At 42.4% G+C, this 25,354-nt stretch overlaps 1 protein-coding gene across 1 annotated transcript in view; it reads right to left on the bottom strand.

Annotated features, from left to right (window-relative positions):
• The window catches only part of LOC132400558 (protein downstream neighbor of Son-like), a 63,241-nt gene extending 38,204 nt beyond the window's left edge, over positions 1-25,037 (bottom strand). The window contains exons 1-2 of the mRNA XM_059981634.1: positions 24,721-25,037; positions 6,738-7,210 (exon numbers count right to left, since the gene is read on the bottom strand). Coding sequence (XP_059837617.1) covers positions 6,738-7,210; positions 24,721-25,015 — 768 coding nt within the window. The 5' untranslated portion in view covers positions 25,016-25,037. The remainder of the gene's footprint in view (positions 1-6,737; positions 7,211-24,720) is intronic.
• Positions 25,038-25,354: the final 317 nt, after the last annotated feature.

Below are 25,354 nucleotides of genomic sequence, written 5' to 3'. Positions count from 1 at the left end.
CAGTATGTCTGAAGTGTATTATATTGTAGCTTCTTATTAACAAGTTGTCTTTGTTTTTCTTCTGTCATATATCTTTGAGATTCTTTTTCTAGTTTTGTAATCTCTTTTTCCAATTGATCTATTTCTACCATATATTCCTTCTTAATTTTAGAAATATAACTTATCATCTGGCCTCTCAAATATGCCTTCATCACTTCCCATAATATAAATTTATCATCAACTGAATGCAAGTTTGTATCTAAAAAAAACTGAATCCGTTTTTTCATAAAATCACAAAAATCTTGACGTTTTAAATAATATTGAATTAAATCTCCATCTGTAAATCGATTCCTCCTTATCCATCATTATTATTGTCATTATCAAGGGGGAATGATCTGACAATATTCTTGCTTTATATTCCATATTTTTCACTCTGTCTTGAATATTCGCTGATAGTAGGAAAAAAATCTATCATTGAATAAGTTTTATGTCTATTTGAATAAAATGAATAATCTTTCTCTTGGGTTAATTCTTCATCTTTCATCAATGATAAAGTTAATTTTGCTACTTTTGGTTTTGTAACAACCTTTGTTGACCTATCTAAAACTGGGTCTAGACAAAAGTTAAATTCTCCACCTATTAATATTTTATCGTGTGTGTCAGCCAAATTCAAAAAAGCCTCTTGTATAAATTTTACATTGTTTTCATTTGGTGCATAAATATTCATAAGAGTCCATAGTTCTGAAAAGATTTGACAATGTATAATTACATATCTTCCCGCAGAATCAATTAATACATTTTGTATTTTAATTGGTAAAGTTTTGATGACCAAAATTGCAACTCACCTCACTTTTGAATTAAATGAAGCTGTTTTAACATTTCAGACCTAGTCTCTCTTTAATTTCTGATGTTCTATCTCTGTTAAATGTGTTTCTTATATAAAAGCTATGTCTATTTTCATTTTTTCTTAATGTGTGTTAAAATTCTTTTTCTTTTCACCGGTCCATTAAGCCCAGTAACATTAAAACTTTAAAAATTCAGTAAATTAGTCATTATTTTTAACGGGGTTACTCCAGTCTATAATAATACATAATATTTCAACTCTCATAGTACCTTGGGGAGTTATTTTAAAATTCTCCATGTTGCTATGTGTCTCCCCTCCGAGCAGCCAGGCAAAGAAAGAAAGATAAAAGAAAAACAGATTATAAAGTAAAAAAAACAAAAAAACCCCCACTAATGTTGTGAATGATAAAAAACACAACATTACTCCCCTCCGTTGTGTGGGTCATGGCAAACGCCATGATTACATACGTGAATCCCATAGCAATCAATCCGAAGCTCCCCCGTAACATGAAAAAAGTATATATAAGAGAAGAAAAAATATCACTACTCTTGATTAATATTTCTCAAATTTTTATCTTTCTCCCCCTGTATCATATAATTAAAAGTATATTTAAATATTCTTCTATCCTTAATGTCTATCAATTCACTTCACTGTCCCTGTCTTCATCTCTAATCTGTTTCACTTTTAAATCTTTACTATGTCTAGCGAATATTTGGGAGTTCTTTTGCAAACTCCTCTGCGTCCCGATGATCAGTAAAAAATCTTCTTTTTCCGTCATCCAAAGAAATTATCAGTGTTGCCGGGTGGTGCAATATAAATTTATAACCCTTTTCTCATAAAACTTTTTCCGCTGGATTAAATTCCTTCTTTCTCTTCAAAAGGTCATAACTTATATCAGGATAGAAAAGAATTGCTTTCCCTTCTATCATCAATGGCTCATTTCTCTTTCTGGCACATTGGGCAGCTGCCTTCAGGATCTTTTCTTTATCTTAATATCTTAAGCATTTTATCAAGATTGGTCGTGGGTTTTGATCAGGTTGAGGTTTTTGTCTTAAGGCTCTGTGGACTCTTTCGATTTCAATCAACTGGGTTCCTTCTTCCATTTCCAAATTTTCCGGGATCCATTTTTGAAAAAATTTTATTGGATCCTCTCCCTCTATCCCTTCTTTAAGACCAACAATTTTAATATTATTTCGTCTACTAAAATTTTTAAGTATGTCTATTTTTTCCAACAGTTGTTTTCTTTCTGATGGCCAGGCAAGAATATTATCTTCCATTTTATTCACTCTATCAATAGAGTCTCCCATTATTTCTTCCAGCTTTTCAACTTTCTTGTCCATTTTCTCCTGTTTTTTCACCATTTTATCAAACAGTCTTCATATTTTTAATATCTTCTATTATTTTTAATGTTTTTAATTCTTTTAATTCATGCATTATTTGCGCCAAAGCTTCTCTTATGTCTCCAGAATATCTTCCACCTCCAACCTCTTCCTGTTGTTCTTCTTTTACCTCCTCATCTTCATCTGTATGTTCCAGAGAATCAGAATGCACCTCGGGTTCATTTTCACTTCCACTTCCAATCATAGCTGGGATTTGTAGTTAAAATTGCTCATGTTTGCGCACGCGCAGTTCCTGTCATTAAATCTATTTAATACACATTTAGATTGCTTTTACACAGCAGGGGAATTAAAGGTAATGGGGATACAGCAGTTAAGGTATACCTGGGTCCAATATCAGATCAGCCATTATCTTATTGAAGAGTGGAACAGTCTAACTGGCCAGGTGACCACTCAAAGTGGAGAGGGAGTACTGAAAGCAATATTAAGAACCAAGTGACGCAGAATCCCTTCTTGGACTTCCAGCCAGGTCCAAGAGTTTCATTGAAATCGATGTTTCAATGAGAAACTCCGCCATCTTCATCAGGGATGATGCCTAGGCACGCCTAGTCTGGTGGTATATATATCCTATCATCCGTCCCTTCTGATTGGTTCGTCCTCAACCAATCAGGTGGTCCCAATCCATTGGCATGGCACAGTAGTTTTATGCCGTCTAAGTCAATCCTGTGGTCGTTGCGAATGCAATGTTCTGCTACCACCAATTTCTCAGGGTAACCCAAACAGATATACCTCCTATGCTCCTTGATGCAAGTTAATTCTACATATTCCTTGATCCACCTGGTAAAGGAAGCCACTGAGATGAGACTAGAATATAATGATTATCACAAAGATGAAGGTCTCACTCTAACTAAGAACTGGAATACAATTTTAAACACAGAGGGACAGCAGAAACCTGATTGGTTGAGGACCAACCAATCAAGAGGGATGAACGATGGGAGCTGATTGCATATACCGTCAGACTTGATGTGCCTAGGCATCACCTTGATGAAGATGGAAGAGTTTGTCATCAATACATCGGTTAAAATTGACACTTATACCCAGCTGGAAGCCCAAAAAGAGCTTATGTCATATACCCTGGAAAGCATTAGATCTCTTTTTGAAAAAAAAACTTAATATCTACCATTCAAGAAAATAATGAAGTTCTTAGTAAGCTGTGAAAGGAGCACATGACCTCATAACCTGGCCTATCCTATCTGCAGCAAAGTTTATGGTTCCCACATTGGCATCCTTAGTCCCTTCAAAAACCAGAGAAGAAATAAATGATCCTCAATCCTGTGGTATCACTTAAAAGCAAATATATTAGATAGCATGTTAAAGTTCAGGTTATTTTGTTTCTGTTTCAGATACGTCTGCCATAATTAGAGGATTTTTTTTTGTTATTTTGGATCTTAATATATTACATTCTAACTCTTACCACCATGGCATGATCTGATATAATGATACGACAGTTTCACTATTGCTCCTCACAGAATAGATGTATATTTAGACCATAAGACATAGGAGTAGAATTAGGCCATTCAGCCCATCTGGTCTGCTCTGCCATTCCATCATGGCTGATCCCGGATCCCACTCAACCTCGTACACCTACCTTCTCGCGATATCCTTTGATGCTCTGACCAATCAGGAAACAATCAACATCCTCCTTAAATATATGCACGGACTTGGCCTCCACCACAGATTCACTACTCTCTGGCTAAAAAATTCCCTCCTTGCCTCTGTTCTAAAAGGTCATCCCTCAATTTAGAGATTGTAACCTCTAGTTCTGGATACCCCACCACAGGAAACATCCTCTCCACATCCACCCTATCTAGTCCTTTCAACATTCAGTAGGTTTCAATGAGATCTTCCTGTATTCTTCTAAATTCAACTGAGTTCAGACCCAAAGCTGCCAAACGTCCCTCACATGTTCACCCCTTCATCTCCAGAATCATCCTCATGAACCTCCTCTGGACTCTCTCCAATGACAATGACAACACATCCTTTCTGAGATATGGGGCCCAAAACTGTTGACAATACTCCAAGTGTGGCCTGACCAGTGTCTTATAAAGACTCAGTATTATCTCCTTACTTTTATATTCTATTCCCCTTGAAATGAATGGCAACATTGCATTTGCCTTCTTTATCACAGACTCATTCTGTAAATTAACCTTCTGGGGGTCCTGCATGAGGACTTCTAAGTACCTCTGCACCTCTGATGTTTGAACCTTCTCCCCATTTAGATAATAGTCCACACTACTGCTCCTTTTACCAAAATACTATCATACATTTCCCAACACTGTACTCCATCTGCCACTTTTTTTTGCCCATTCTTCCTGCTGAAATTGCTTTGCTTCCTCAGCAATACCTTCCCCTCCACCTATCTCTGCATTATCTGCAATCCTTGCCACAGAGCCATTATCTAAATCATTGACAAACAATGAGAAAAGCAGCGGTCCCAATACTGACCCCTGAGGAACACCACTAGTCACCTGCAGCCAACCAGAAAAGGCCCCTTTTATTCCCACTGATTGCCCCCTGCCTCACAGCCATTCCGCTATCCATGCTAGTACTTTTCCTGGAACGCCATAGGATTTTATTTCGTTAAGCAGACTCATCTATGGCACCTCATCAAACGCCTTCTGAAAATCCAAGTAAATGGCATCCACTGCCTCTCCTTTGTCCACCCTGCTTCCTCAAAGATCCCTAACAGATTTGTCAGGCAAAATATCCCTTTTCAGAAACCGTGCTGACTCTGACTTATTTTATCATTAGTCTCCAAGTACTGCAAAACCTCATCCTTAATAATAGACTCCAACACTTTCCCAGCCACTGAGGTTAGGCTAACTGGTCTATAATTTCCTTTCTTTTGCGTTCCACCCTTCTTAAAGAGTGGAGTGACATTTGCAATCTTCCAGTCCTCCAGGACAATGCCAGAATGAAGTGATTCTTAAAAGATCATGACCAATGTGTCCATTATTTCAGCAACCTCTCTCGGGACTCTGGGGTGTAGTCCATCTGGCCCAGGTGACATATCTACCTTAACACCTTTGAGTTTGCCTAGCACTTTTTCCCTTTGTAATAGCAATGGCACTCACTCCTGCTCCCTGACACTCACAGACACTCGTGGATCTCTGGCACACTCCTAGAGTCTTCTACAGTGAAGACTGATGCAAAGCACCCATTAAGTTCATCTGCTATTTCTTTGCCCCCCATTACTACCTCACTAGCATCACTTTCTCATGGTCCAAAATCAACTCTCACCTCCCTTTAACTTTTCATATAACTGAAAAAACTTTTGGTATCCTGATATATATTATTGGCTAGTCTGCCCTCATATTTCATCTTCTCCCTTCTTATAGCTTTTTTAGATGCCTTTGATTGGATTTTAAAAGCTTCCCAATCATCCGAATTCCCACTCACTTTTACTACCTTATATGCCCTTTCCTTGGCTTTAATGCAGTCCTTCATTTCCTTTGTCAGCCATGGTTGCCTACCCTTGCCATTTGAGAACTTCTTCCTCTGTGGGACACACCTTTCCTGCGCCTTGTAAGCCACTCATAGAAACGTCAGCCATCTCTGCTCTGCCATCATCTCCTCCAGTATCCTTCTCCATTTAACATTTCTTCCCATCCTCTCATTACCCTCATCTCATAAACACTTGGACATCAAATCATTTTTCCAGTTGTTTGCTATTTTGGTGACTTACTGACCATTTGTTCCATGACTTCTTTCTTTTTGAAAAACAGTAGATCACTCCAAATTCAAACCATGAAGACCAAGCAATAAGCCAGCATTTATGAATTAGCGACAGCTACCACTCGCAATGCATGGGCGATCATATTGGTGTCAGAATCACCTACTTGATGTGTTTTCACAGTCACATGCTTCCTAGGTATTTTTCTTACAACACAAGACCTGAATTATAAGGAAATATTGAATAGGTTAGAACTTTATTCCTTGGAACATAGAAGATTGAGGGGAGATTTGATAGAGGTATTCAAAATCCTGAGGGGTACAGATAGGATAAATGCAAGCAGGCTTTTTCCACTGAGGTTGGGTGGGACTACAATTAGAGGTCATGGGTTAGCGGCAAGAGGTGCAAAGTTTAAGGGGAACATGAGGGGAAACTTCTTGACTCAGAGGGTCCATAAGAGTGTGGAATGAGCTACCAGCACAAGTGGTGCATGCAAACTCAATTTCAACGTTTAAGAAAATTTTGGATAGGTATCTGGATGTAAAGGTTTTGGAGGGCTATGGTCCTGGTGTAGGTCATTGGGAGTTGGCATGGACTAGATCTACCAAAGAGACTGTTTCGTACTTTTCTATGTCTCCACAACTCTATACAATAAAGGCTACACATGTTCAATATACAAAACTTGCAATTATTAGGACATTGTACTGAACCATTTGCATCAGAAAAAAAAATTCAACACCAAATTCATGTCTAAATGTAGCAAAATAATAAGAAATATATTATACTAAAGCAGACATATAATTCACTTCACTACACCAACTATATTTGTAAATTCCAAGCTTACTTTAATCTGGAGCCATGGAGGTGTAGAATAAAGTGGAATCTGAGTGCAACATTTGGGTTCGCTTTCTTTAAATCTCTTCAATTCACCACTAATTTGATTATATTCTTCCTGTAGATAACGATGTTCATCTTTTAAATCAGCAATCTCGGTATTCAGCTTTTCATTGATTTGCTGCAATGCCTCACACACGGAGGTCATTTGAACATCCTCACAGCCAGAATTAACTTTGAAGATATCCAGCAGAGTCTGTGCAGCTTCAAAACGTGCTTTTTCATCTTCACCCTCCTGATGATTCAACGATAAAGATGCTACAACTGATCCTTCCTTCTGAACTGTTGGAACAGCAAAAGGTACTTTGATTCTTTTTGGAAGATCCTTGTGTTGCGTCTGGCCATACTTTTGCTTTGCCTTCTTGTGAAATGCCAAGACGTTCTGGGGATAATTAAAGTGGTTCCCACCATTTATAGGCCGACCTAAACAAAAATAAGAAAAATTGCTGATTTTAAAGGGAATTTAAGGGGCAAGTTATTCCACACCGAGGATTTTGGATATATGGAATGAGAACCTAGAAGAGGTGGTAGAGATTAAAACACTTAAAAGACATTTGGACAGGTATATAGATTGCATACTGTTAGAGAAATGGACCAAATGGATGCAAGCAGGATTTTATACTTTCCACTTGTTCAAGATTGTGCAACTATTTATCGTAATGATGAGAAACGAAGAAATGGTAGTCTGGCCAGGATACATTAAGATATTTTATCCGTCTCTGAAAATATTTTGATACTTTGTTCAATCTGATCAACATTCCCACTATGATCTGTACTCCTGTAAGGTGGAGTTGATTTCCAGAGTAACACGTACCTTCTTCCAAGGACTTCAACCAGCACACATTTCACCCAAACAACAGTCAAAGTTGTAATTACACCCAGGACATAATAGACACTATTGCAGGGCCTTACACCTTTACTAGGCAAACATGAAGCATCATTAATGTCAAAAAGGACAATATGGTATTTAGTTAATGTATATTATAATTAAATTCCATATCTAATCTACAAGAATACAAGTGCATTGACAGTGTCAACTATCTATAATCTGAATTTGCTGTGGAAATAAACAGATATTTCAATTCATATTCAGATGAGCCCAGTTGCTGACTGCTGTCTCCATTATTTATCACAAGGAGGATGATCCCCTCAGTAATAATGGCACAAACCTGTTCTGTGGAGTAACTGGATAAATGAATGGAAAGGAAATTATTAACTCATTTGTGGCTATGCAGTGATGATAACTGCTTCACCAAATACTGGAAATTACAGAATCTAACACTTATTTATTCATAGTTATGATCCCAGCCCCCTCCTTTGTGAGAATCGCAAGAGCACCCGTTGAGAGGGGGGTCAGTAGACCCAGGAAGTGGGAGAGAGAGAAACGTGCCGAATAGCATGTTCCACCGGGATGCAAAATAAGGCGACAGTGATTATTGTCTCATGGAGACCACGTGTAAAGCCCTCGGACAAAGTGGGCTGGTTGAGAGAGAGATTGCATCATCCCAACCTGATTGACACCTGCGACCCCGTGAGGAAGTATAAAGGAGGGTCTAAGGGGGACAGCCCCTTCAGACGCACCAAGAAGACACGAGAGTGATCCCGCCGTAGTGGGAAGCCATTTTGAAGGAAGCCACGTGCGTTAGATTCCGGGATTGGAATTTGTGGCTGGAATCACGGAAAACCGCTTTTAACTAACATCGGGGAGGGGGAACCAACGCTCCCCCGATTCAACGGAAGCTTCATAAAGACTCGGCAAGTCTTTCCTCTTCTCCCCAATCTCTCTCTCTCTGTCGCCCCACGTGAAACCCAGCGATTCTCAAAAGGCTGAGGCCTGCAGACTTCTGAGTGACTTTTATAGTTCCAATGGACAATATATTATCCCCTAGACAACAGTACAGCTCATTTCTTAATGATGATTATTACTATACCCACGCTTTAGATTGAGTATTGACCATATAACCATATAACAATCACAGCACGGAAACAGGCCATCTCGGCCCTCCTAGTCCGTGCCGAACACTTAATCTCACCTAGTCCCACCTACCCGCACTCAGCCCATAACCCTCCACTCCTTTCCTGTCCATATACCTATCCAATTTTACCTTAAGTGACACAACTGAACTGGCCTCTACTACTTCTACAAGAAGCTCATTCCACACAGCTATCACTCTCTGAGTAAAGAAATTACCCCTCGTGTTTCCCTTAAACTTCTGCCCCCTAACTCTCAAATCATGTCCTCTCATTTGAATCTCCCCTACTCTCAATGGAAACAGCCTATTCACGTCAACTCTATCTATCCCTCTCAAAATTTTAAATACCTCGATCAAAACCCTCCTCCACCTTCTACGCTCCAATGAATAGAGACCTAACTTGTTCAACCTTTCTCTGTAACTTAAGTGCTGAAACCCAGGTAACATCCTAGTAAATCGTCTCTGCACTCTCTCTAATTTATTGATATCTTTCCTATAATTCGGTGACCAGAACTGCACACAATATTCCAAATTTGGCCTTACTAATGCCTTGTACAATTTTAACATTACATCCCAACTTCTGTACTCAATGCTTTGATTTATAAAGGCCAGCATTCCAAAAGCCTTCTTCACCACCCTATCTACATGAGACTCCACCTTCAGGGAACTATGCACTGTTATTCCTAGATCTCTCTGTTCCTCTGCATTCCTCAATGCCCTACCATTTACCCTGTATGTTCTATTTGGATTATTCCTGCCAAAATGTAGAACCTCACACTTCTCAGCATTAAACTCCATCTGCCAACGTTCAGCCCATTCTTCTAACCGGCATAAATCTCCCTGCAAGTTTTGAAAACCCACCTCATTATCCTCAACACCTCCTACCTTAGTATCATCGGCATACTTACTAATCCAATTTACCACCCCATCATCCAGATCATTTATGTATATTACAAACAACATTGGGCCCAAAACAGATCCCTGAGGCACCCCGCTAGTCACCAGCCTCCATCCCGATAAACAATTATCCACCACTACTCTCTGGCATCTCCCATCTAGCCACTGTTGAATCCATTTTATTACTCCAGCATTAACACCTAACGACTAAACCTTCTTAACTAACCTTCCATGTGGAACTTTGTCAAAGGCTTTGCTGAAGTCCATATAGACTCCATCCACTGCCTTACCCTCGTCAACATTCCTCGTAACTTCTTCAAAAAATTCAATAAGGTTTGTCAAACATGACCTTCCACGCACAAATCCATGCTGGCTACTCCTAATCAGATCCTGTCTATCCAGATAATTATTAATACTATCTCTAAGAATACTTTCCATTAATTTACCCACCACTGATGTCAAACTGACAGGTCTATAATTGCTAGGCTTACTTCTAGAACCCTTTTTAAACAATGGAACCACATGAGCAATACGCCAATCCTCCGGCACAATCCCTGTTTCTAATGACATCTTAAAAGATCTCCGTCAGAGCTCCTGCTATTTCTACACAAACTTCCCTCAAGGTCCTGGGGAATATCCTGTCAGGACCCGGAGATTTATCCACTTTTAAATTTCTTAAAAGCGCCAGTACTTCCACCTCTTTAATTGTCTTAGGTTCCATAACTTCCTTACTTGTTTCCCACACCTTACAGAATTCAATATCCTTCTCCTTAGTGAATACCGAAGAGAAGAAATCGTTCAAAAACTCTCCCATCTCCCTCGGCTTCACACTTAGCTGACCACTCTGATTCTCTAAGGGGCCAATGTTATCCCTCACTATCCTCTTGCTTTTAATATAACTGTAGAAACCTTTCGGATTTACTTTCACCTTATTTGCCAAACCAACCTCGTATCTTCTTTTAACTTTTCTAATCTCTTTAAGATTCCTTTTACATTCTTTATATTCCTCGAGCAATTCCTTTACTCCATGCTGCCTATATCTATTGTAGACATCCCTCTTTTTCCGAACCAAATTTCTAATACCCCTTGAAAACCATGGTGCTTTCAAAAACCTTTAACCTTTCCTTTCAACCTAACAGGAACATAAAGATTCTGTACCCTCATAATTTCACCCTTAAATGACCTCCATTTCTCTATTACATCCTTCCCATAAAACAACTTGACCCAATCCACTCTCTCTAAATCCCTTCGCATCTCCTCAAAGTTAGCCTTTCTCCAATCAAAAATCTCAATTCTAGGTCCTGTCCTGTCCTTCTCCATAATTATATTGAAGCTATTATATTGACGATGTGCATTCTCTGAATGTTTGTGTTAACCTTACCTTTGTGCCCCTTTACAAATAAAAACATTTGAAAATAGTGACATCAGACTTCAACGGACCTCTCTATCTTTGCTGGTAAGTTATCCAGTTACGGGATACGTTACAATAGCCAAACATATAAAACACTGATTTTTGTGACATCAGTTTCAGGAGCAACTCAAAATGATTACAGAGCAGCAAATACAACAGAAATGCATTTTTATGAAATAACAGTCTATACTTTCATCTACACAGAATATCTAGGTGTCCCCAATCTAAGTTAATGGCACCATCCTAACTGTTATTGTTGATTATTGTAGTGGGCATTCCTATTTACTTCAAGATCTAATGAAATATATCAAAATCTTTTGCTATCTTTGGCTCAAATTTCTGCTTCTGTCTAAAACTAAAAGTGTTGTAAGCTCTATTGTAATAGCAACCCCCAGTTGAGGACTAGACCATAAAGATTTCAGCATGATCCAGCATTATCATGAAATACCATAAGTTAGTGAGAAGGTACACCATCAGTAGGTTATGCCAAGGGGAATGGTGAACAAAATATCAGCCTCTGAATACATATGGAATGGACAGCATGCAATCTGGTGATACGTGGAGCACAAAATTACTATCCTATTCTTGTCAAATATTTTTTCAATACTTTTCATGGTAATAAAGAGTAAAAGAAAAGCCCAATATGGGGCAAGAACTAGCACACATGATCTGACCTTACGCTTATATAGTCCACATTATAGGGTGATAGCACAAAGATTAGTTGCTGATTTAAAACATTCAGAGATCCAGTGTTTCAGCATCGATCATGGGGGTGGAACACAGTCTCAGTGGGACAGTCACATTTACATTCTGAAAATACAGCACTTGGGTGCTGCAGAATATCGTGAAATAAGAGTTCGCCATATCTTAAGAAATGCAGCATTGAACAGAAAAGGACAAAACGAATGTCATTAATTACACAACTACAGGGGTTGTGTAGTTGTGTAATGGGAAGATACACATAGTGTATCATATCATGATACATTATAGTATATGATGGGAAGATGTTAACATTTGATTATACTATTTTGCTTTATGTGCTTCCACTTTCTTACTCTGCTTCTACCCCCTTCCTTTCCAGTCCTGATGAAGGGTCTCAGCCATGAACATTGACTGTTTATTCCCATCTGTAGAGGATGCCTAACTTCCTGAGTATTTGTTTGTTTTGCTCAAGGTTGAGTATCTGTAGAATCTCTTGTGATTATGATTTTCATGCTCTTTATATTTGGTTATATTTGATGCAAGAGAATTTCTGAAGGATTCTAGAGATCTTTGCCCCAATTCATAAGAAATAGTAGCAGGCCAAGCTTGCTGTCATTGAATAAGCTTTAACTCTGCTCTTTTCCTCAATCTTCATAACTCTCAATTCCTCAACAGAGTAAAAAATGCTGCTCTCCACTTTAAAAACATTTAGTGATTTTTGCCTCCACATTTTGTTTTGTGAGAAATCCCAACAATTTACAACTTCTCACCTTAAGCAGGAAACCTTATCCTACAATCATGCCTCCAAGTTTAAGACTTCCCACAAGTGGAAACATCATCTCAACACCCATATGTAAAACCCCCTCAGAATCTTGTATAGAAATCGGTAAATTGGTTTGTTATTGTCACAGAATACTGTCAGCATCTGTGATCTTCAGCTACACTCAAACTGCAGCTCTTTGCAGTGGTGGGTTCCCGCTCTCAGACCTTGCTGAGTGGCCGAGCGTTTTCAACATCTTCAGGAATGGCCTGGAAGACGTGCGCCTTTAGAGTGCGGCCCTGCAGGTGACCCGATTCCTTGTTGGGGTTGCCAAACAAAACATTGTGGGAGATCGAAACATCAAGGCAGCAGAGTGTTCTGCTGTCAAAATCAGCGACATTGCAGAATGTAACATCAAAACAGCAAGCTGTTGGTCTCCCTCCCCTCTCTCTGCGGCAGAAGCGATACCTCTCTCTTTGGGGCTTTGCTTTTGCTTGCATGGTGGGTGGTGGGGGGCCGATGCTTTTGCTGAGGCAGGTAGGGGGAGGGGGAGGATTGACGCTTGCTGCTGCTTGTGCATGGGAAGAGGGAACACAGGCTTTGGGATTCTAATGTTTTTCTGTCATTCATCTTTGTTTTTTCTGTTCCATGGATGTCTGCGGAGAGTAAGAATTTAAGGTAGTATACTGTATATCTTATCTGATATTAAATTGAACCATATATATTCAGTACATTAACACGGAGGTAGTACGAGGGGAAATAATAGTAATATATTGTTTATTCAGTATATTACAACAAAACCATAAGACAAAGGAGCAGAAGTCGGCCATTTGGACCATCGAGTCTGCTCCGTCATTTTATCATGAGCTGATCCATCCTCCCATTTAGTCCCACTCCACAGCCTTCTCACCATAACCTTTGATGCCCTGGCTACTTAGATACCTATCAATCTCTGTCTTAAATACACCCAATGACATGACCTCCACTGCCACCCGTGGAAACAAATTCCACAGATTCACCACCCTCTGGCTAAAAAAATTTCTTCGCATTTCTGTTCTGAATGGGTGCCCTGCAATCCTTAAATCATGCCCTCTTGTACTAGACTCCTGATGCACTGTCAATAACTCCAAAAGACTGGAAGTAGAGTAAGTACTGAAAGGCTTTTATTAGCAGTAAAATGGAGCACGTCCATGCTGGATGACTGTGGGAGGAGCGATCACCTTTATCCAGGGGTCTATAGGAGGAGCTACAGGAGCAGTCAGCAGAGGGGCATGTCCAGACAGATACACATGGTTTACCACATTCACCCCTCCTTTTTAAAAAGAGAGTTCTGCAGGGTGAAGTGACTGACAATATTTAAGACAAGTATATTTACAGGTCAAGTCTATCAGGCGGTCGAGTCCATCGCTGCGACCTACGTAGCAACGGTGGTGATTGCACCAGTGACGGTGGTTGTGCTAGCTCCGGCCTGACTTGAGGTGCCAGCCCGTTAGGCATCAGTAATCCCTCGTGCATGTGCGTCACGCCCGGTGTGGGAGTGTCGTGACGTGTCTGTGTAGGGCTTGGAGTGCACAATGTCTCGTGGGTATATACATTGGTGGGAATGGGGTTCATAGTCACCATGGAGTGTTCAAGGTAGGGGTCTGGTGCTCCTGCAGGTGCCAGGTCGCGGACAGAGACCGTGTCCTCTCGCCCATCAGGAAAGACCACATAGGCATACTGGGGGTTCGCATGAAGTAGGTGAACCCTCTCGACCATCGGGGAGTATTTATTGCTCCTCGCATGTTTCCGGAGCAGCACTGGCCCTGGGGACGTCAGCCAAGCCGGTAGGGTGGTCCCAGTGGCAGACTTCCTGGGAAAAGAAAAGAGTCGCTCATGAAGGGTGGCATTGGTGGACGTGTATAACAGGGAGCGGATGGAGTGGAGTGCCTCGGAGAGGACCTCCTGCCAGCGAGAGACCAGCAATCCCTTTGACCTAAGAGTGTGGCCTTCCACACCGTGGCATTCTCCCTCTCCACCTGTCCATTTCCCTGGGGATTATAGCTCGTGGTCGGACTAGTAGCAATACCCCTAGCCAGCAGGTATTGGCGCAGCTCGTCACTCATAAATGAAGACCCTCTGTCACTGTGGATATAGCATGGGTATCCAAACAGAGTGAAGAGCTTGAGCCGGGCCTTTATGACTGTCGTGGCAGTGGTCTCGGGGCAAGGGATGGCGAAGAGGAACCGCGAGTACTCATCGATTACGATAAGACTGTACACATTGTGGTCGGTGGAGAGAAGGGGGCCCTTAAAGTCAACACTCAGTTGCTCGATAAGTTGTGCCTTTTTGGGTCAGTAGAAGTGCTTTTTGCACTCAGCGCAGACTTGACAGTCCCTGGTCATCGCCCGGATCTCCTCAAGGGAGTAAGGCAGGTTCCGGCCTTTCATGAAGTGGAAAAGCCGGGTGACCCCCAGGTGGCAAAGATCTGCAAGTAGGGCGTATAGCCGGTTGATCTGCACGCTGGCACACGCTCCCCAGGATAGGACATCAGGGGGCTCATTGAGCTTTCCAGACCTGTACATGATGTCATAGTTGTAGGTGGACAGTTCAATTCTCCACCTCAAAATTTTATCATTTTTGATTTTGCCCCGCTGTTGGTTGCAACATGAACGCAACTGAGCGCTGGTCGGTCAGCAAGGTGAACCTTTTGCCGGCGAGATAGTGCCTCCAGTGCCTAATAGCTTCCACTATAGCCTGGGCTCCTTTCTCCACCGCGGAGTGCCGAATTTCAGAGCCTTGAAGGGTACGAGAGAAGAATGCTACCGGCCTTCCTGCCTGATTGAGGGTTGCAGCCAGCACACAGTCGGAGGCATCACTCTCTACTTGGAAGGGAATGGTCTCGTCCGCCGCATGCATTGCTGCTTTGGCAATGTCCCCTTTAATGTGGCTGAAGGCCACACGGGCCTCGGCTGAGAGGGGAAACGTGGTAGACTTGACCAGGGGGCGGGCCTTGTCTGCGTAGTGAGGGACCCATTGGGCGTAATAAGAAAAGAAGCCCAGGCACCTTTTGAGGGCTCTGAGGGTGTTGGGAAGAGGGAGTTCCAACAGGGTGCGCATATGGTCAGGGTCAGGGCCAATGACTCCGTTCTCCATGACACACCCAAGGATAGCAAGACGGGTGGTTCGGAACACACACTTGTCCCTGTTATAGGTAAGGTTAAAAGCTTTGGCTGCTTGGAAAAATCTTTGGAGGTTGTTGTTGTGATCCTGCCAGTCGTGACTGCAGATGGTGATGTTATCCAGATATGGGAACGTGGCCTTCAGTTGGCACTGGTCCACTATCCGGTCCATTTCCCTCTGGAAGACAGAGATACCATTCGTGACACCGAAGGGGACCTGCAGGAAGTGATAGAGCCTGCCGCCTGCCTCGAAGGCGGTGCAGGGGCAGTCCTCCGGGCGGATGGGGAGCTGATGGTAAGCGGATTTTAGGTCTATGGTCAAGTACACCTTGTACTGAGCTATCTGATTGACCATATCCATGATGCAGGGTAGAGGGTACACGTCAAGCTGCGTAAACCTATTGATGGTCTGGCTATAGTCCACGACCATCCTATTTTTCTCCCCGTTCCAAACAACAACCACCTGGGCCCTCCAAGGACTTGTGCTTGCCTCAGTGATCCCCTCCCTAAGCAGCCACTGCACCTCCGACTGAATGAAGGCCCTGACCCCCGCACTGAACCTCCTGTTTTTAGTTGCCACAGGTTTACAGACGGAGGGTCAGGTTGGCGAACAGTGGTGGGGGAGGGATCTTGAGGGTGGAGAGGCCACAATTGGTGTCCATAGTGCGGCTGTTGGGGGGGGTGTGTGTGTGATCAGTAGCAGGGTATGTGACGAATTCTCACAGAACTGGGGATTTCTGACAGTGATTGGTGGGAGGGGCCCATCATACTCCATTGTCGAGCCCCAATAGCACAAGGGCGCGCAGTTGAGACATGACCAGTAATGCAAAGTCTCGATATTCTGTGCCCTGCACCACCAGTGTCACTACACAAACCACCACCCCACCGGATGTCTGCTGTATGCAACCCAGAAGCCATGGCGACCCTTTGGCTTACCGGCCATGTCACAAGTCCCCAATGTTGCACCATGTCCGGGTGGATAAAACTCTCTGTGCTGCCTGTGTCAAACAGGCAGCCTGTCCTGCACCCCTCCACCAGGATGTCCATCATTGACCTTGCGAGCTGGGGGGGGGGCACTTTGGTCGAGGATCACGGAGGCCAGAGTTGAATCGCTGTCTTGGTCCGGTGCGATGGGGTGCCCAGTAAGCACCCGTGGGTCGTAGGCGGTGCGAGGAGGCACCTACCAAGATGGCTGCCCCCATGTGGCAGCAGGCAGGCAAGGTGGCGACGGCCAAGATGGTGATCCCCATGCCTCCCACGTGGCGCTGCTCGATCCCTCTCACAGTTTGGACTTATAGGCCTTGGTGAAGTGGCCTTTCATTCGGCAACTGGAGGAGGTAGCTTCTCAGGCCGGGCAGCGTTTTTGGGGGTGCTTCTTGAGTCCGCAGAAGTGACACTTCACAGACTCGCGACTGGCAGCAGCCTCGGTCGACTCGCTGGTGGGATGCGGGGTCTGCGGCGTCCATGAGGCCGTTGGGAGATCACGCGTCTGGAGAGCGTCAGAGTTGTGCAGAGCAGCCTCCAGCGTGTCGGCCAGCTCAATCGCCGAATGTAAGGTAAAATCGGCGTGTTCCAGCAGCCGCTGGCGCACGCACACTGATCTGATCCCTGTGACAAAGGCATCTCTTTCCAGGAGCTCCACATGCTGTTCTGCCATTGGCCGTCAGCAAGCTCAGGCCCGCAACAGTGTCCGTAGGGCCTGGACAAACTCGGCGCTTGACTCTCCTGCCCACTGCTGCCGCATCGCTGAGCGATGTCGTGCATAGACGGTATTGACGGGCTGCAGGTATTGTCTTCTGAGGGTGCTCATCGCTCCGTCGTAACTCGGCTGGAATCTAATCATCGAGTAGACCCGTGGACTGACCCTGCAGAGGAGAACTCTGTGCTTCGCGGTGGACTCGGTCACTTCAATCTCCTCCAGGTATGATTCGAAGCAGGCTAGCCAGAGTTCGAAAGCGTTGCTGGCCTCAGGTGTTCATGGGTCGATGTCCAATTTGTCGGGTCTCAAAACGCACTCCATGCTTTAAAATTACTGATAATAACATTGATGCGCTATCAATAACACCAAAAGACTGGAAGTAGAGTAAATACTGAAAGGCTTTTATTAGCAGTAAAACGGAGCACGTCCATGCTGAATGACCGTGGGAGGAGCAGTGACACAATCACCTTTATCCAGGGTCTGTGGAAGGAGCCACAGGAGCAGTCAGCAGAGGGGATTGTCCAGACAGATATACATGGTTTACCACAGCTCCACTACCATGGAAAACAACTTTGCCACATCCACAAAGTCACTGTTTTTCTGGACATCAGTCAGCATAGGATCAAACCGGCTAACAATTTGTCTTAAGGCAATCACTGTATCCCAGTAATGAACATAGAGAAATTTCTCAGCACTCACACCAATGCAAATTTGCCCTAGCACTTCGACTACACAATGCCTCACAGTTACAGCAACCTATGTTCAACTCTGACCTATGAAACTGTCTAAGTGAAGTCTGCAAGTGCCTTTGAGGCTTCCTTCCACGTACCAAGTTGGTAGATGAATTGGATACAATAGTTTGCCCCTGGTGTGTGAGTGAGTAGGCGAAACTGAGGTGAGTTAATGGGAATGTGAGAATGCATGCAGGTAACTGATGGTCAGCATGTACTTGCTGGGCCAAAGGGCCTGTTTCCCCACTGCATTTCTCTATGCCTCTAAATAAGAAAACACAAACTGCACATAGTTCTCCAGGTAAATATTCTCATTATCCCTCTCCAGCTATAGAAAGGTTCTCTTACCTTTTCCACTCCATTCTCCCTGAAAGAAAGACCATAAGACAAAAGAGCAGAATTAGACCATTCAGCCCATCTAGTCTGCTCTGCCATTCCATCATGGCTGATCCCAGATCCCACTCAACCCCACACACCTGCCTTTTCACCATAACCTTTGACATCCTAACTGATCAAGAATATATCAACCTCTACCTTAAACATACCCATTGACTTGTCCTCCACTGCAGTCTGTGGCAGAGCATTCCACAGATTCACTATTCCCTGGCTAAAAAAAAATTCCTCCTTAACTCTGTTCTAAAAGGTCGCCCCTCAATTTTGAGGCTATGCCCTCGAGTTCTGGATACCTCTACCATGGGAAGCATCCTCTCCACATCCACCTGATCTAGTCCTTTCAACTTCTGGTAGGTTTCAATGAGATTCCCCCCACCCCCACTCTTTTTGCCTACGTACTTGTTATACCTGTACACCAACTTCCTGCGTATGACATATCGGTCACGCTTTTCAGTACATTCACTAGCCTTCCTCCCTCCATTAAAACAATATTCTTAATACTGTACTCCATATCCTAACAGTTAATTAATTAAGAGTGATGTATTGTTAAGGCAACTATTTTCTTAAAGCCAGGAAGAAAGCAAGTGGTCTGAGATGTTATTACACCTGCTTTGACACCATCTTCTCATGGATGGCAAATAACTAGCTATTTGTAGCTTGCTTCACAAATCAATAAAAGGCCATAACCGTTATGTTAGAAGGTTTTAAAAGTGCCAACAGTCAAAATGAAATGAGTCTGCATTAAAACAGCACATAGCACCTTTTGGAAAAGGCTTGTTGAAGAGGCAGTTGGTGGAAGAAAGGCAGATTCAAGAAAAGTAAGGTGATGGCATAGAGACATTTGCTTCAATGAGCAAAAAATTGAACGCAGAAAAGCTCAAATGGGATATTATGTGCTCATAACATCAAAAGTACATTTTACCAATTGAAAACTGAATATTAACCTTGCAACACAAAGTGTTAGAAATGTCACAAGATAGTTGTACAAGATGCATTATATGATAAAAAGACAGAATAATTCACAGCAATGTCTGGTTATTTACCTCTACAGGTTTTCTATCCAAATATGAAAATCAGGCCTCCAAGATTATTCAAGTCCAAATTTGGAGTCCCACAAAGATCCAGTAATTTCTCGTGTGTGAATTTGTCATCTCTAAAAAACTGTTAGGTGGCAAATTTAAGGAATTGCTGGTATCCAGCAACAACCATGCTATTAAACAGTGAAAGCAACTAATAATATGAAAAAAAATCTCAGAAACAAGAGCTGTAAAAAGCACAATTCATTTTGGACTAAATTATTAAACAATTTATATAGCATGAAAGAAATTTTGAAAACCATGCACAAGATTATATCGGAAATATCATGCAAAGACTTAAATATTTATTTCAAGCATTATGAAATTTTGAAATGTTTGCCAATAATATTCTGTGCATGTAAAATTACAGCTCTCATGCCAAGAGGTGTTTAAACTAATCATGCTACGTTAAAATCATCATTTGAAACTCATGCAAAGCAGGACTTGCTTCAGAATATTTTTATATATTTAAAAATGTAAATGCTTTGTTCCCATCAGTTCCCCATTTCTACACAGTATGCTACAGAAACATCACTCCCAGTGGAAGAAGAGCAAATTACTGACAACTACTTCTGGATTACTGCATTTAATTGCCAATGTTTACTTCAGAAACTGGTGCTAGATTTCTTCCGGGACTCGTAATTTCAGGACAAAGAGAATTATATTCACCCAGAGGGTACTGAGTCATTGGGACTCTCTATCCAAGAGTGCTGCAAACACTCAATCACTAAATATGTTCAAGACTGATAGATTTTGGGATATTAAATGAATGAAGGAATATTTGATAAGTGCAAGAAAGCAAAGATAAAAGATTAATCATGCTTACTGAATGCCAGAGATTGTTATATGGGCTGAATGGTCATTTTTATTTTTGTTTCTTATGTTATATTAAGTGCATACAAATTATAAAGACAAACTGTACTCTTTGTATCTGTTACTGTATATTCAAGGTGTTTCCTTTCACTACCTGCAAGATCTGTCTGAATGACACTCAAACAAAAAGTCTTTCCACCATATTTCATATATGTAACAATAATAAGCCAATGCAAATTAAAATATATGAAAATAGGCCTCTTAACCAGCTTCACCATTTAACGATCATGACTCATCTAACCTTAACTCCGCACTACTGTCTCATGATGATTACTTTTCTCCCTTTTCCTCATCAAGTACCTACTTATCTTAAAACGAATTCAAATACTCTGTTTCCACAAACATTTGAGGAAGAGGGTTCTAAGATTCTTCAAAAGGTTTATGCCACAGTCACAGGGCCCGAATCAAAAAAAGCTGCCCTTCATACGTACCAACTCCAATTTTCCTAATTTTGTTCTCTTTACGTGTGGCTTAGCTACTAAGCCCAGCAGAACCCTTTCTACTGACAGGAGAAGGGGCAAAGGCGAGTTACTGACGCCTAAAAACCAGTAGCTAAGGGCAGATGGGGCTCGTCAGCCGTGGCTGGCAGCTCATCTACAAGAAGGAAAACTCTGATCTCAAATATCTGCTGCCTTACATCTATACCCACTCATGGGGAAGGCTTCAGGAGTAAACCCTGAAACATCCAGAGCTGGAGTTCCAAAGGCAGTCCTACACTGAGTTCAAAGCTGACTGGCAACTCCGGCACACCACTGGTGCCAAACCGTATTGGTCTACACTGTTCCTTTGGCTGCGTCAGCTGTGTACCGAAGGGGAGCCTGCTACACGGGCATCAGCCTGCTCTTCATCTCATACTGCCCTGGCTTAGATATCACAGAGACAGCTAAGTCACAATATCCATTGTTGACCCCAACCAACGGAGGGCCTCACATTCCCATTAACTCCCCCTCACCTACACACTAGGGGCAATTTACTAGCAAGTCTTTGCTATCTGTAAAACCTACATGGTCACAGCAAGAATGTTCAAACACCACAGAGACTGCTCAAGGTCAAGACTAAAACTAGGTCACTGAAGCCAGGAGACAGCAGCTGTACTAGCTCTGCCAATATGTCACCCATTTATCTGTTCACTTTGAAATATTGACTCCTAAGCTTTCCATTCCACATTCACCCCGCCAAGAGGCCTCAAAAGGATCTTCTACTTTTATATCTTTTACATCAAGTCACTTTGCAATCTTCCTAACACCAGTTGTTGCAAGCCTAACCTACCAAACAAAAAAAAGCAAAGCACCAGGCAGGGTATAAATCTAATAACTTATTTTTATTGCTTTTGATTTCCAGATAGATTAATATTTGTTCTAAAAAAAAATACACATCGTGTTCATTCGGAAGGGGGCTATTTCAGTTACATTCAAGATAACCAAAATGTCCTCACAGGACTGTGTACTCATTCAGTTATTAACCTGGTGCTAATACTATCACAGATATTTTTCTCCACAAATGCCAGGTAAATATTACTTTATAAAAAAGAAGGTTAGATATGCTCATGGTATCAAGCTGAATTACTGTTATATGCACAGCTATGGTGAGTTTAGCATGGAATGATGGTTGGTGCCAGATGGGGTGGCTTGAATATCTAAGAATCTGCTGATCTCCTGGGACTTTCACACACAACAGCCTCCAGAGTTTCGAGGAAAACAAAATACATCCTGGGAACAGCAGTTCTGTGGATGGGAACGCCTTGTTGATGAGAGGTCGGGGGAGAATGGCCAGGCTGGTTGAAGCTGACAGGAGAACGGCGGTAACTCAAACAACTATGCATTACAACAGCGGTGTGCTGAAGAGCATCTCTAAATGTGCAGCACGTTGAACCTTGATGCGGATGACCTAGAGCAGCAGAAGGGCGTGAACATACACTCAGTTGCCACTTTCTTAAGTACAGAAGGTACCTAATAAAGCAGCCGCTGAGTGTAGATTTGGACAATGGGAAGAGTTTAAAAAATCTCACTGACTACTCTCTCAGTTTAAAGAGTCTAAAAAAAATCACACGCACATTAGTCTTGTCACCAGCCCATCAAGTCCAGGCCACCTCACTGCAGAGCAACTCCACCAGATCTCATTCCATTTCCTTTCCTCTGTAGCTGCAAATTTTCCCTCCCACATACTCAAACTCCCTTTTTGCCACTAATTTGCATCACTGGGTTCAGTGGCCAATTGTCAGAGCGGCATTGGAACTTGGAAGGAACGTGGCGTTCCCGACATAGACCATCATGGTTACAGGGAGAACATAGAGATCACATACACGCACAGCAGCTCGGGTCAGAACCGAACAGGGGTCCCTGGAGCTCAGAGACAGCAGTGCAAACTGCTGCGGTACTGTGCCATCAAGCATGCCATGATATCACAGGTTATAAAATTATACTACAAACGTAAGGTAGTCTTCACCTCCCACAATGGACTGCTTGAGAAAGTTAACTGAAGCACAACACTCTTGAAAGTCAACACCTACTGCCAAATCACAGACTTAAACCTCTTATGCTTCTTCCAATAATTTTGGAAAAACAGTATTTCTGTTTTAAATCAGTGTATATTTTCCAATTCAGACACAATGTTGGGCCAAATTCACAGCACATCTCTTTAAGAACAGACGAATTTGTTTACAGCAATGCTTTATCACATTAACATGGTTTTTTTCCTTCTATCCTCTATGGAGTTATAAGGAATGGAAACAGGCCTTTTGGCTCAATTTTTCCATGCTGACCAAAATGACTCATCCAAACTAGTCCCATTTACCACCATTTGGCCCATAATCTTCTAAACCTTCCAGTCCATGTACTAGACCAACTGTTTTTTGAAAGCTGTTATTCTACCTGCCTCAACCACTTCCTCATGCAGCTCATACTACATACACATTACCCCTCAAGTTCCTATTATATCATCTACATACATATTACCCCTCAAGTTCCTCATTCATCTTAAACCTGTGCCCTATAGGCTTTGATTCCATAACTGTGTGAATTCAACCTAACTATGCCCCATGTGATTTTATCCATCTCTAAGAGATCACCTGCTAGTCTACCACACTCCAAGGAATAAGATCCTAGCCACTCCATAACTTAGTACTTCAAGACCTGGCACACCTGTGTAAATCTTTACCATACTAGAGTTTAATAACTTCTTTCCTATAAGTAGAGTGACCGAAACTGACCACAATATCCGAGTCAAATCACGTGCAACTACACCATGATCTCCCAACTTTTGTACTCAATGCTTGATTTATGAAGGCAAGCAGGCCAAAAGCCTTCTTCACTAACTTGTCTATTTATGACTCCACCTGCAGGGAACCTTGTACTTCTACTACCAGGTCCACCAAACTCCCAGGGGCTTTGTCATTCACTGTGAAGACCATACCTGGATTTGACTTTTCAAAATGCAGCATCTCACATCTACCCAAATTAAACTCCATTTGTCATTTCTCAGCCCATTTACTCAACTTATCAGGATCCTTATAGATTTGATAACCTTCTTCATTATCCACCAAACTAACTATTTTAGTGTCATAATCCGAGTATAATACTAAGTAACAGTGATATTAGTAACACCATCTGAAGTATAATATTGATTATCAATTTTTAATTTCACCTCGATCTTCATTAAAATGACTAGATCACTGCACTGTATGTTAGGCAGATATACGTTTGCAAATGCAGCAAAGTCTCAGTGGGAGCACTTATTCCCAGAACGTACCTTGGGGGGAGGGACAGCAAAAATTTGCTAAATCTTTTATCAACTCGTTTCTGACATTTTATGCCTGAATCATAGAAGGTGCGGGAAATAGAAGATAAAGAAACAAGGGCAGTAGTCACATTCCTGCAAATTCCATTAAAAAAAGCAGTTTTTTTTAAAATTAAGAGAATATGATGGTCGAAGCTAAAGCCGAAGCAGCTATTTTGAAACTATTTCAAAAACGGGTCATTAAACCACAGCACCAACACGAACATACACAACAAAAACCAATCGCATGACACGTTTACACAGCTGAGGAGCTCAGTTTGGACTGCAGCTTTGACTCGAAATCTTTTCGTTTGTGCCAGTAATCCATTTGAGGGCGGATTATATGCAAGACCAACAGATAACGCAAATGTCTACATACATAGAACCATAAATCAGAAATTTCCATTTTTGAAACACATACAGAGCCAAGGATTAAACTTTTGCCTCTGCCGTTTGCAGCCAGGCTGGTATAGGGTGCTCTACCTGACGGCGGGGGCTGGCTGGCCTGCTCCTTCCTGCGGGATCTCTCGGCCTTCACCGGGAAGACTATGGGCACATTGTTCATGTAGGTCTTCTTGCCTCCTGCGAAGTGCGCGTCGCAGACTTTGTGATGGGCTTTGGGCTGCCACACACTGAATTTCCTCTCGTCCAGGCGCGACAGGTTGCGGATCCAGACACCTCGCAACGTTTCATCTTTGGGGAAGACGTGGAAGGAGAGCTCCTTGTTCTTGAGTGTGTTGTTGAAGCAGCCCGGGACGCAGCAGTAAGTGCCCACCATGGTCGCCGAGGCCGGAGCTGGGGAACTCACATCCCAGCCTACACCGCGTCGCCAGCCTGCGCATCACCTCCCCAAGTATCATGGGAGTTGTAGTTCAATATCGACAGGGGCACAAGAGGAGGCCATACAGTCCTTTGAGTCTGTTCCACCAGTCATTAACATTAATCTTCTTCAGCGCCATTTTCTCGCATTTTCTCTTCTTTTACTTAATGCCAAGATCTCTATTTTGAATCATCACAGAAATCTGAGCATAATGCCCGATCCTTACTAGTCTCCTGGGGTCAAGAATTCCAAAGATTCCCCAGCTCATTTCAGTTAAGAAGGACCCAAAGCTTACTC

This window comes from Hypanus sabinus, chromosome 10 (assembly GCF_030144855.1).
Source record: "Hypanus sabinus isolate sHypSab1 chromosome 10, sHypSab1.hap1, whole genome shotgun sequence".
Lineage (NCBI taxonomy): Eukaryota > Metazoa > Chordata > Chondrichthyes > Myliobatiformes > Dasyatidae > Hypanus > Hypanus sabinus.
Note: the sequence above shows the minus strand (reverse complement) of the source record. Positions and strands in the feature narration are given on the sequence as shown.